The sequence below is a fragment of the Myotis myotis genome, unplaced genomic scaffold (assembly GCF_014108235.1).
Source record: "Myotis myotis isolate mMyoMyo1 unplaced genomic scaffold, mMyoMyo1.p scaffold_m19_p_21, whole genome shotgun sequence".
In the NCBI taxonomy this organism is placed as follows: Eukaryota; Metazoa; Chordata; class Mammalia; order Chiroptera; family Vespertilionidae; genus Myotis; species Myotis myotis.
Genome location: NW_023416326.1, coordinates 1116998 through 1130216, shown reverse-complemented (window position 1 = coordinate 1130216; position 13219 = coordinate 1116998). Strand labels below are relative to the sequence as shown.

Below are 13219 nucleotides of genomic sequence, written 5' to 3'. Positions count from 1 at the left end.
GGGTGGCCAGGCAGGAGACGAACACAAAGACACAACTGAGGCAGCCAGCCTGACAAAGCTCTCACTGATTTCTCCCCCACACACACTCCCCTACACCCCCCCTCCGCCCCCCGCCCCTCCTCTGCACATGGCCAATTAGAATCAAAAAGCCTGTGCTGATTTCATTCGCCGGAATGTGTAAGCAGGCCGGGAAGAAAGCTGTGATTGAAAGGCCCCGTCTCATCTAAATAAGAAAGGAACACGTGTCCGCGTGGTGGGAGCTGGGCTGGGAGTTATCTCCGGGGAACTGCATGCAGGCTTGGGGTTTCTAAGACGTGCCCCAGGTCACCCCCAAATCCGTGTATGGGGGCAGGTCCCCAAACCCTCGCAGGAAACCTCCCCATGTGCAATCCACAGTCCATCCCCCGTGTGTGTGTGTGTGTGTGTGTGTGTGTGTGTGTGTGTGTGTGAAGCCTCACGCGAGGATATTTTCCCATGGATTTTTAGGGAGAGTAGAAGAGAGAGGGAGAGACAGAGAGAAACATCGATGTGAGAGAAACACAACGATGGGCTGCCTCCTGCACGTGCCCCGACCAGGGCCCGGGCCGGGGAGGAGCCTGCAACCGAGGTTTGTGCCCTTGACCGGAATCGAACCCAGGACCCTTTGGTCTGCAGGCGGACGCTCTACCCACTGAGCCACACCGGCAGGATCACAGTCCATTCCCTCTCTGTGGTCAGTGAGCCTGGCTGAGCGGGCTGAGTGTGAGGCAGTGCAACCTTCAACCATGCCCAGAACCCTCTTCCTCCAGAACCCCGGGGTCTCTGGGAAAAATTGGGAAAATAGCGTTGATAGTGTCAGCGACGTGAATGCCGGGTGTGGGTTTGGAAGGGGACGATGGGAGGTGCCAGGCCACCAAGCGGGCCTCCTTCTCCTCTCACAGAGACGGGAGGTTCCTGCAGTCCCTGCCCCGGTGGGGGCATCGATGCAAAATGACTTCAGGCCGCACGCCTCCGGGCGGAGTTTGGAAAACACACACACACACACACACACACACACACACACACACAACACCCTGACCTCCCCTCCCATAACGAGAAAACAGGGGTGCACGCTGACTTTGAGAAACCAGCCTCGAGCTGGTCAGAAAGAGAGGTTCCTGTCGAAAGCATATTTTGTTCTCCTCGTTGCCAAATGAGACTCCCGGCTTTCGACAGGATTCCGTGTTGTGCACGGGAGGCGTTTGCAGGAATTACATCCTTCACGCATTCATTTCGCCACAATCCCTGAGCCTGGCCCTGGCTGGCGTACCGTAGACATGGCTAGCTGGCACACCGTAGACATGGCTAGCTGGCACCACCCCCCAGATCTCATTGCATTAAAATACGTTAATATTCTAACTCAAGCCCATAAAAAAAAACACCCCAAAAAACAAAAAAAACAACCTCTGGTTATAATACAATACCAACAATTACTTTGGGCCATAAGACGATATTCAGAAATACATATATATATATATATATATAGATACACATATATATACATATATATACATATATATACACACATTACATATATATACATTACATATATATACTATATGTACTACACGCATGCACAAGAATATATGATTTTATCAGCATATGCTAAGCAAGGGTGCCGTTTGCACTAAAGCCTTCAGAGAAATCAATCACCGAATTAAGAACATTCTAGTCCGTGCCCCGTGAGCATCGGACAGAGCCCTGGCAGACGCTCTCCCTGGTTGTTTTTGGACATTGACTGTGTTTGTGCTGCCGTTTTGAATAAAACCCCCGCCATTGTGTCAGGAGGAGCCAGGGGACTGGAGCAAACTGTTCCTCCTCGCGAGGCTCTGAGAGGCCGTTTGTTCCGGAATCGGCCTGACGGCGTTCAACGGCTTCAATCGAGCGCCTTATCCACTTTTCTTTGAAAGACGGCTTTTTAGTAACGTACCCCCCCACACCCTCCCCGCCCCCCCACCCCCACCCCCAATGGGCAACGTCTTGTTTTGATTTGGGAAAGCAGGTGAAATTTAAGACCCAGGATTCGTTCACGTTTGAGCTTTGATAAAACAATTACATAATTCATCCGAGGGCCGAGGGCCCCACTGTACGTCGGGGAGGGCGGGCGGTTTCTGTCGAAAGGATTGCCTCAGGCCCAAGAATTTCTCCGAGTTCCTGATTCCTTCCCGTTGTCCTGCTGCCCCGAAGAATGCCACCTAACTTGTGTAGCCTGGTGGGTTTTTTTTTTTTTTCTCTCTAACTACAAAACGGGCCCATTCTTTAAGTTCTCAACAATAGGAACCTGACAGCGAAGAGGAACAAAACACTTTTCACGTGTTTTACAGCCGCTGCACGCTCCGTCGGCAAACCCCGTCTCACTCCCACGTGTGTGTGGAAGTGAAAATGGTGCCCCTCATGCACCGAGGCCCCGAAAATCCTCGCAAAATTAATCCTTTTGCAAGAAAGGGAGCCTTGAGAGCAGACTGCGACGCGAAGAAAATGCTGTACCAGACACTTGGCACCTGGGAACTGGTCCGTGTACTCAGCCCTTTCTGATTCAGGAGGAATCGTTCGAGTTACAAATTCAAAACTGGTCACGAAGGGACGCTCTGCAGACACGGGTGTCCTGTGTCTTTAGTTACATGCATATCTCAGGTACAGCAATGCGTTTGGGTAAAATTATTGCACTGTGTTCTACTTGAGTTTCGTAGAAGAACCCGACGGCCTTAAAGCTACGAAGTACGAGAAATCTAAACATGGGTGTAGAGAGCCGGTCGGTGGAAGACCCACAGAATAGACTTGAAATACATCCCAGCGCCGCCCCAAGCGCATAAATGTTAGCCCAGCCATCGGCCATGGAACCCAGGGCCCACCAGACCAGCATTGCTTTGAAATCATTTGTACAGAACCCCTCCTTCAATTGACAGCAAAAATAAAATAAAATTATTTCATGGTGACACGCATTAAAAAATGGCAAACCAGAGCCCCCCAAGTCACCCCATCCTATTCATGGCTTTGAGACTGGGCCACCGGGACAAGGCCCCACCTACATATTCATTCACCAGTCTCCCTGGAACCCGCCAACTCCGCCAGGCTCCCCCCACACCCCGGGCCCCCCTAGGCCCCTACCGCCCACCCCGCAAACACATCTCCCAGAAACACAGAGGGAGCGACCCATCAAGCGGCATTTCGCCGTGGGGTCCGGGGCGCCCCACGGACACGCCAACTTCCTCGGGGCGCACCCCCGGCAGACACGGGGCGCGGGGAGGTGCCTGCATGCGGTGCCCACAAAGGCGAAATTTTATCGGAGATGAATGACCTCACCCTCCTGCCCGGGCTTCTCGGGGACACAATGATCTTCTTGCCTCTGTGTGTGTGTGTGAGAGAGAGAGAGAGCTAGAGAGAGAAAGCGAGAGAGAGAGAGAGAGAGAGAGAGAGAGAGAGAGAGAGAGAGAGAGGCTTAAGAAAACAGCGCCCGCTGCAACGGCAGGGCCCTCCGCCTCCTGCAAGGTTTGCAACAATGTTGCCACAGCCCCGCGACTTTGCTACATTGTATCCAGCTCAAGTTCACCAGCCGTGCACTTCCCCGCAAGCACGTTCGCTCTCCCTCCCCGGGCCCACGGCGTGTCCTCCCATGTCCCGGGTGGGTGGGGTCCGTGGAGCTGAGACCCTCTGCCCAGGGAGGCGAGGCGTGGGCACCGACCGCGGGTGCAGCCCCCCCTCCCTCCCCCGGCCCCCGGGTCCCCGCTCCCCGCCCCCAGACCTGCCTGGGGCGCAGCAGGGGTCTCGGTTTCCAAGGCCACGAAGGGGTTAACCCGGGGCTGTCTGGGGCAGGAGAAAGGCGATATTGTTTTCTTTAATCTTTCCGCGGTCGGAGCGGGACTCGCCTCCCGTCCCCGGCGGGGAGCAGGCAGGGGAGTGGGCCGGGCCAGCCTCGCGTGCAAGCGCCGGGCTGGGGCTGGGGCTGGGGCTGGGCTGGCTGGCGGGGTGGGGGCCTGGCTGGAGGCCAGACGGGCGGGGGCTCTGGGCATCGTTAGGGCCAAGCCTTCAGGTGTCTCCAGACCCCAGGGAGGAGGGGGGGGGGGACGATGGTGGGGGGGGACGGCGGCGGCGGGGGGGTGGGGGGGGAGGGAAGGGGGAGGGGAGATGCCGGGAGAAGCAGACAAAGAAAAAAAAATGGTGTGTTTCACAGAGATTCGGTGAACATGGGTGTCCGGATCCTCTTTCCAAAAAAGGGTCCCCGCGTCTGGGCCGTTTATCATGGGACCCCAAGCCCTGCCCGGGGCAGACCTGGGCAGCCCTCGTGAGGGATGTCTGGAGCCTGGTAATCCCTTTGGATATTTGAGGGGAAGTTCACATACCACTCCCCCCCCCCCCGCCCCCCGGAAAAGGCTGCCTTCCCAACTCGCTCGCTCAGGGCCGGCTGGCGCTTTTGTGGCTCCACCGCGTCATCCGTCAAAATCACACGCGAGCTGGTTTGCCTTTTCATTCCTTTTCGGGGACTTGAGCGGGTAACTTTTGCAGGTTTGGGGCGATTCCCGAAGGAAAGGCACCGTGCATGCGTGCATGCATGGCTCGATGAGGCTGGCCGGACCTCCAAAGGAAGCAGTCATGTCTAAAATATTTGTTTCCAATTTTTTTTTTTTAAAAAAAGGACACATAAAACCTGCTTTCTCTGTCGGTCGCTTCTGTTTGAAACCTCAGCAAAAAATAAATAAATAAATAATAATAACATATCTTAGCATGCCGGCACCTCCGATGCTCACCTAAGCATCCTGCCTGCTGCAAAGATGGGGTCCGGAATTATTTCATTCTGCCCGCATTCTTCCCTAAAGAAGCTGCCTGTGCCCCCTCCCCACCCCCCACCGCCTCACCCCACCCTTTTAGGAATTTCCACACAAAAAAATAAATGTGTGTTGTGGTTTTTTTTTTATCCGCGGAAGGCCAAACGCTAGTCTTTCCCCTCCGTCTGCACCCTGGCCACCCCGCCCTGCCCTGCACTCCTGCCGGGGACCTGAGTCCACATTTTGCGCACAAAAGCCACACGCCCGTCCAGCCCCCTCCCCCCACCCCTCGTTCTGGCGAAGTGCAAAGTGGTGGTTTTTAATTTTTTTTTTTTTAAAAGAAAAGAAAGGAAAAGAGCGCCGTGACTCGGAGCCATTGTTCGGAGGAATGGAAGAACTCTTTGCCCCGAGCCGCTCATCATAATAACTGTCAGATGTCGGGGGAGCCGGCGGGGCCGCCGTCCGTGGAGTCAGCAAAGTTTGCCTTTTGATTTTCTCGTGTCTGTGTGTGTGTGTGTGTTTGGGGGGGCCGTGGGGGGAAGGGAGAGCGGGTCCGATCGGCTCAGACATAAAGGGCGCAAAGGGGTGCGCCGGGGACACGCGCGCCTGCCTCCGCGTTTCCTCCCGAACAAAGCCGCGCCCGGGAGGGGCGTCCGGGCACCGTCTCCCGCGACCGCTCTCATTGTCCATCCTCCCTCCCTCGCACCATCCAACCCGCAACGATCGCGCCTGGAAGAGGCCCCTGTCGGCCCCCTAACACCTCCCCCCTCCCCCCCAACCCCACCCGCCACGCGTGGAAAAAGCGCGCCCTCCGACCCCGCACGGGTTCCCAGCTGCTGGCACCCGACTCTCGGCATCGGACGGACGGACAGGAACGCGCACTCACGGTTGCAACACGGTCCTGATCGGTGCCCCGGTGCCTGGTCCCCCGACGGCTGGGGCTTCGGGCCGGGCCCCGCCGCAGGGGCAGGGGCAGGTGCAGGACCCGGGCCGGGCTGCAGAGAGGCGGTGGCGGGGGCGGGGGCGGGGTGGGGGCTCCCCGAAGTCCCTGGAACTCGGCCCCGCGCGCGCGCCCGGGCGCCCCGGCTCCGGCGAGGGCCGGACCTCACTCCCCGCAGTTCTCAATGGAACTAAATCGCAGCAGCGCCCGGGAGCGACAGGGGCGGCCGGTCACGTGGGGGGGCACGCGGCCTCCCCATTGGCCGGCCGGCCCCAGCCCCGCCGGCTGCCTGCTCGCCGATTGGCGGGGAGTGGAAACTGAAAGCGCCGGGGCCCGCCCCCTCGGGTGTATTTGTTCTCCGGGTGCGAGGAGGACCGGGGGTTTCAGGGCGACCGGCGCCCCGGAGAGGCGTGGGGAGCCCGGCTTTGGCGCGGCTGCGCTCCCCGCGCTGGCGCCCCCCGGCCCTGCTGCTCCGACCGGGATCCCCCCGTTTGATCCTCTGAGAAGCGTGTTTGGGGGTTTGGGGGGGAGGGTGGGGTGTTTTTTCTCCCCCCAGTGAGCTCTGTAGGTGACACACAGTCAGTGATGGGCTCGTGCCCCCGCGGAACTCGGTCCCGTATGGAAGCTCACAGTCAGCGCTTTTTTTTCCCCTTCTTTTTCTTTCAAGGATGAATAATGTCCAGCCCTTAATGCTCATGTCGGAAGAAGCTTGATTTCAGTTCTAAACTCGCAGACCCAATGGTCCGTGCGTGACACGAGAGACTGAATTTAACTTTTTTTTTCCAGGCAAGATTACATGTTGCAGAAGCCGGGGTGGGGGGCTGGGCTGGGGGGGGGTCTAACGGGAAAATGTTAAAAGGCAACAGTAACCGAGGAGTCAAATCGGGGGCTTCGAGAAGCACGGATCAAGAGGAAATATAATTTTCCAAAAGTCATTCTCTCTCTATACACACACACACACACACATGCACATATATACACACAGATATACATACATACACACCTATATATACACACCTATATACATATATACACACCTATATACACATATATACATACACATATATACACACACATATACATATACAGTATATACACATATAAACATATACAGTGGGGCCTTGACTTACGAGTGTCCCGACTAACGAGTGTTTTGATATACGAGCTGTCTCTCGGCCGATTTTTTGCTTTGAGTTGCGAGCTAAAATCCGGGTTACGAGCCAGCTTCAGATACCCCACCGCTAGCTGGCGCAGCGAACATCACAGTGAACGCCACATCAGCCCAGCATCACACGTCTCACTCGTTCACTTTAACGATTTGACATACGAGTAATTTGAGTTACGAGCTCCGTCCCGGAACGAAGTAAACTCGTAAGTCAAGGCCCCACTGTACACACAAATATATATACATATAAACACACATATATATACATAAACACACATATATATACATAAACACACATATATATACATATACACACAAATATATACATATACACCCAGATATATACATATATACACATACACACACACATATATAGATGATTGGATTCGCTTGCGTCGTAAGCCCCTCTGGTGCATTCGTCGGATTTGGAGCCGTGGGTTAGAGAGCATCAGTCCCTCATTCCCAGGTTAGAGGCGAGGAATACCCCCCACTCACTGCGCCCGCCCACAGTTACCCCGCAGGAGCCGGGGGGACATCAGCAGAGCAGTGGTTAGAGCTCTCCCGCACCCCTGCTAGGAGTTCAGTGAATCGTTGCAAAAACCCGCGGGGTCCGTTTCATTGCTCTCATTTCTTGGTGGCAGAACCCAGGCCCGGCCGCTGTTCTGCGACTGCCTTGCCAAACTTCAGTCCATAGGACAGGGATTCCCTGTCCACGTCGTCCACGCGGAACGCCACCTTCCAAAATAATAATGCTCGCCCGGCCGGTGTGGCCCAGTGGTCGAGCGTCGACCCGTGAACCAGGAGGTCAGGGCACCTGCCCGGGTTGTGGGCTCCATCCCCAGTAGGGAGCGTGCAGGAGGCAGCCGGTCCATGGTTCTCTCTCATCATGGATGTTTCTCTCTCTCTCTCCCTCTCCCTTCCTCTCTCTCTAAAGATCAATAAAAACATTTTTTAAACGATGTCTCTCACTCCCAACATTTAGTACAACTGCGATGACAGGGACCACACTGAGTCTGTATCCTGGGCACGCAAGCGATTCCTCGGACACCGCTAAGACTCCTGACTCGGCCTCAACCTTGTGCTTGAAGGGGAAGGCTGCATGCAGAGGTCTGCCTTTCGCACATTTACATACAAACTGTTTTCATTAGAAAATTAGCAGTTGGTAGTCATGTTGTGTTGGCCATGGGTGGTCTGAGCTTTGGGTGGGAAAATGGGGATCAGAGGGGAAGGAGGGGTGTCCGCCCAGGAAGTGCCTCCACTGTTCCGAATTTATAAGGAGCACATGTGTGTGTGTGGGGGGAGGGGGCGGGGGGGGGGGGGTCAGATCTTAGGAAGTCGGGCCATGCGAGCCGAAGAGGCAGACGGTCCCCTCCTTCTTTGCTCCTTTGAACTCTGCGAGAGACGAGCCTTTTGACGAAGTTAGATTTTTATGCTGGAGAGGCTGTGGATTTTCCTTGGTGTGTTATCTTGCCGTGAGTGTGTCGGCCATATTTCCTACAAGTCAGTAAAGGCTAAACATTGGGGCACGAAGGATTTCCCAAAGATGCCTATGATTTATGTAGGAGAAAGAAGAAAAAAAATAAAAAAAACACAACTCACTATTTTGGTTTTAATTTTTCACGTGGAAAGTGGGGAAAAGTAGGGTGAGCTACTATGGCCTTAAATCCCCCCCATTGCCAATGCTGTCGTTGATGGGAGGCAAAATGCAAGATCTGTTTCCTTCCGATCACAGGAAAATGATGATGCAGACAGCACGAGTCTATGAACAGAGACTTGAACTTCTTAGAATTAAATTCACCAAACGAAGTGTCGTTATCAGTTAGTCTCAGATGGAAAGAACGCAATTATACAGATTTGTGTTGGATTATCTTATTAGAGTTTGGTGTGGGTTTTTTGTTTTAATAATTTTTTTTATTAATTTCAGAGAGGAAGGGGGAGGCAGAGAGAGAGATAGATACATCAATGATGAGAGAGAATCATCGACCGGCTGCCTCCTGCACGCCCCCTACTGGGGATCGAGCCCACAACCCGGGCATGAGCCCTTGACCGGAATCGAACCCGGGACCCTTCAGTCCGCCAACGCTCTGTCCACTGAGCCACACCAGCCAGGGCCAAGTTCTGACATATCTTGCTATCACTGGACGGCAAGTGCTAGCTCATGCAGAGGCCTGATTCCCAGGTCACGGCCATCCTTATCTGACCCTCAGCCACACTCCAGCAAAACAGAATCTATAAGAAGGCAGGTGAACCCCTCCACAGCCCCGAATCCAAGTCCCGCCACCTTACGCGCCCCTCCCAGCTGCTCCATTCCTTCTCTTCCATCGACAGCGCTCACGCTGGTAGGCTTCCCCGAGCTCTTGGAATTTCTTCCTTTCTTTTCTTTTTGGCTCAAAAACATAACTAATTGTTGCTTTCTTTTGGTGCCAAGATGAGTGTGGAAATAACCCCCTGTTTCTCCTGAAATGTTTGCTCGGCATTCTGCCGGGCTGGTTCTGCTAAAAGGAGCGCGTTCTAATAGCATTGTGCTGCGGGACAGCGCCTGCGTGACGACCGGTAATGCGTTCAGGCGTTGATTCATTTGGCGAGCCGGCGGCGGAAAGGTTTAGGGCCCAGTGGTTCTCAACCTTCCTAACACCGAGACCCTTTCATACGGTTCCTCATGTTGTGGGGACCCCCAACCATACAATGATTTTCGTGGCGACTTCATCACTGTCATGTGGCTACTGTTAGGAATCATCATGTAAATATCTGATATGCAGGATGCATTTTCATGGTTACAGATTGAACATCATGAAAGCATAGTGATGAATCACAAAAACAATATGTAATGATAGACGTGTTTTCCGATGGTCTTAGGCGACCCCTGTGAAAGGGTCGTTCGACCCCCAAAGGGGTCGGGACCCACAGGTTGAGAACCACTGGTTTAGGCAGTGACTGCGTGGAGAGAAACATTTGGATCAAAGGTAAGATTATTTCGGGATCCTCAGTAACACCTGTGATGAACCTGAGCAGCTCCGGCTCCCTCGGTATAAATGGAGTATTCGGGCCGTTGCAACGTCTGGACACGTGGAGGTTGAGGTGCTTTTCAACAGTATTTGGAGAATTGTAAATATTTATGGAAACTTCTGCTGGATATTCTGTTAGACTTCCTGGGTCTTCCTCATTATTTCTGTTATTTCTGTTCTTTCTTTCTTTTCTTTCTTTCTTTTTTTTGTTAATCCTCACCTGAGGATATTTTTTTCTATTGATTTTCACACAGAGTGGAAGGAGGGGGAGAGAGAGAGAAACATGGATGTGAGAGAGACACACCGATGGGTTGCCTCCCCACACGCACCCTCCCGCCCCCAGGGCTGGGGATCGAACCCACGACCAAGGTGCAACGTGCCCTTGACCGGAATCGAACTCGAGACCCTTCAGTCTGCAGGCCAATGCCCGAACCACTGAGCCAAACCGGGCCAGGCCAGTTTCTGTTATTTCTTTTTTTTTTTTTTTAAATATATTTTATTGATTTTTTACAGAGAGGAAGGGAGAGAGATAGAGAGTTAGAAGCATCGATGAGAGAGAAACATCGATCAGCTGCCTCCTGCACACCCCCTACTGGGGATGTGCCCGCAACCCAGGTACATGCCCTTGACCGGAATCGAACCTGGGACCCTTCCGTCCGCAGGCCGGCGCTCTATCCACTGAGCCACACCAGTCAGGGCCAGTTTCTGTTATTTCTTACTTATCTTCCAAAATATCCTTCAGGCCATGCACATGACTGACTTGGCCCTTTATCTCACCAAGGCAAGTATCTTACAGGCGATTCACGTTAAGAAATTAACTTTTCTGGCCCTAGAAAATAAAATCGAGACGGACACAGGCCTGAACGGGGCACCCCAGCACTTCTCCAGCCTCTCAGCCCAGGTAGGTAGGTAGGTGGCTGCCACAGACACACACACACACACACACCAGGCTGTCTGTCGAGGTCTTCAATTATGAAAATTGTCGGGCCTACCAGACATCGCATTCCTTCGGAGCTGTAGTTACACACCCAGCCCCAACGCCACTTCCCGCGCCTGGGTGGTCTGAGATGGAGATAATTAATTGAACCCTTTGAAACGCATCTGCCCTCCACATTTCGTCCTGGGCGAAAGGCACGATTTCATGCTTTGCTTAGAGGAAAGCCAATACCCCAGGGTTGCACGTTAGCTCGGACCGGAAGTAGAACTCCTCCCAGATCTGAAACCTGGTGACGCGCACGCCATCGCCCTCTCAGGACGGATGGAAGATTTCAACGAAACGAATAATTTACGTGGAAATTTTTGCGAGAAAAGCTCCGGGTTTTTTGGTGTGTGTGTGTGTGTGTGTGTGTGTGTGTGTGTGTGTGTTTTTCTTTCAAGTTTTTTTTTAGAATAAGCCGTGAAAGCATCAGTTAGAAAAAGGAGTTGTCGCGTGCGATACTTTCATAGTATCGGAATCGAACCTGGGACCCTTCAGCCCAAGGGCCGAGGCTCTATCCACTGAGCCACACTGGTCAGGGCCATCGAGCTCTTTTTTTTTTTTTTTTTTTTTAAATATATTTTATTGATTTTTCACAGAGAGGAAGGGAGAGAGATAGAGAGTTAGAAACATCGATGAGAGAGGAACATCGATCAGCTGCCTCCTGCACATCTCCCACTGGGGGATATGCCCGCAACCCAGGTACATGCCCTTGACCGGAATCGAACCTGGGACCTCTCAGTCCGCAGGCCAACGCTCTATCCACTGAGCCAAACCGGTTTCGGCCATCGAGCTCTTTATATACATTTTCCTTGTGACGGGAACTTGACCCGACAGGTAATTTAAATAGAGCGGCCAAGCATGAAAGCATCTTTTGATTATCTTCCAAGTATTATATCCTTCCCCCGAGTCCCTCGCTGTAGCAGGCACCGATTGTGAAATGACTGTTTTTTCACGGCATGAGTCTTTTTGTTTTTTTTGTTTTTTGTCTGAGGATTCTCCTCCCTTGGCCTCCGTCGCTGAGCGAGTGGGCCCTCCCCGCCTGCGTCCTGACATACACGCGCTTTCCCACGCTTCTCGCCGGGTGGTCACGTGCCCCGCTGGGCACACGGTGGGTTGTCTGCCCAGGAGGATTGGTCTGGTTTCCCCATAATTGGATCTCATCCAGTTCATGCCTGACCCCTTTTAGCCCTTATAATATCTGCTCCGTAATGAGCAGGGGGGAAAGAAAAAAAGAAAGGAAAAAAGATGGTGAAATGCTCTCTAGTAGTAACTGTACCACGAAGAGGAGATGGCTCCGTGGAATCCGTAGCATCCCTCACCGGCCACGAGAAACCTTCGGCTGAGCCTGCGCCCCCCCCCACCCCTCCCAAGGCCCCTCCCTCCCTCCCTCCTGCACCCACATCAGACAATAAATCTCGGGTTTTCATTCCACGGAGGCTGGGAAAGGGCCGTAAACTGCAGTTTAATCTGTATTTCATGGTCCTTCCTGTGCCCTGTCACCGTCTGCAGAGGAGGCCAAGCAAACACGGATTCATCTGAGCCACTTAGCATCCGGTTTTGTGTCGGATGAGAGAGAAGCGATGAACAGGGATGGAGAGGAAGCGACGAAAGGGGACGGGACCCCTCGTCCTGGGAGGACCGGCACCCTCCTTACAGCCTCATGCCGGACACATGGGCCCCAGAGAGATGGTCGGGGTCGTTCAGACGCCGGCCGGGCGGGCGGCTCGGTGACGGAGACACGGAGGGAAGCTCTGGGGGGGGTCGGTCTGTCATTGCTTCGGCGGGCGCTCCCACGCTGGTCCATCTAGGGGTCTCGTCGACGTGGGAAGGGCTGGCGAGACTCAGGAAAGGGGAGCTGGACACTCGCTGCATTGTCACAATGATCAGGAATCGCTTCTTGACTCAAACGAGTTCAAAGTCTGAGGATCAAAAGGATTGCACAGGAGGGCATTGCGATAACTTTCCGGGGGGAAGGAGGGAGAGTAGAGAAAGTGGAAACGTCTCCATCCACATTGAGACACGTGATCCTGTGGGTTTTCTTTTTTAAATATATTCCATTGATTTTTTTTTACAGAGAGGAAGGGAGAGGGATAGAGAGTTAGAAACATCGATAAGAGAGAAACATCGACCAGCTGCCTCCTGCACACTCCCTACTGGGGATGTGCCCACAACCAAGGTACATGCCCCCGACCGGAATCGAACCCGGGACCCTTCAGTCCACAGGCCGACACTCTATCCACTGAGCCACACCGGCCAGGGCCATCCTGTGGGTTTTTATGAAGGTGAAGCAGGAGCCGGTTCTGTGACCTACAGGCTTGCAGATTTGGTGGGAACTCCCGATCGCAGGCG

General features: G+C 53.7%; 1 protein-coding gene across 1 annotated transcript in view; it reads right to left on the bottom strand.

The window, feature by feature from the left end:
• LOC118678950 overlaps nucleotides 1-13219 on the bottom strand; it is a 152005-nt gene that overhangs the window by 23754 nt on the left and 115032 nt on the right. Inside the window, exon 3 of the mRNA XM_036355192.1 lies at nucleotides 5668-5867. Within this exon, the coding sequence (XP_036211085.1) occupies nucleotides 5668-5867 (200 nt within the window). The remainder of the gene's footprint in view (nucleotides 1-5667; nucleotides 5868-13219) is intronic.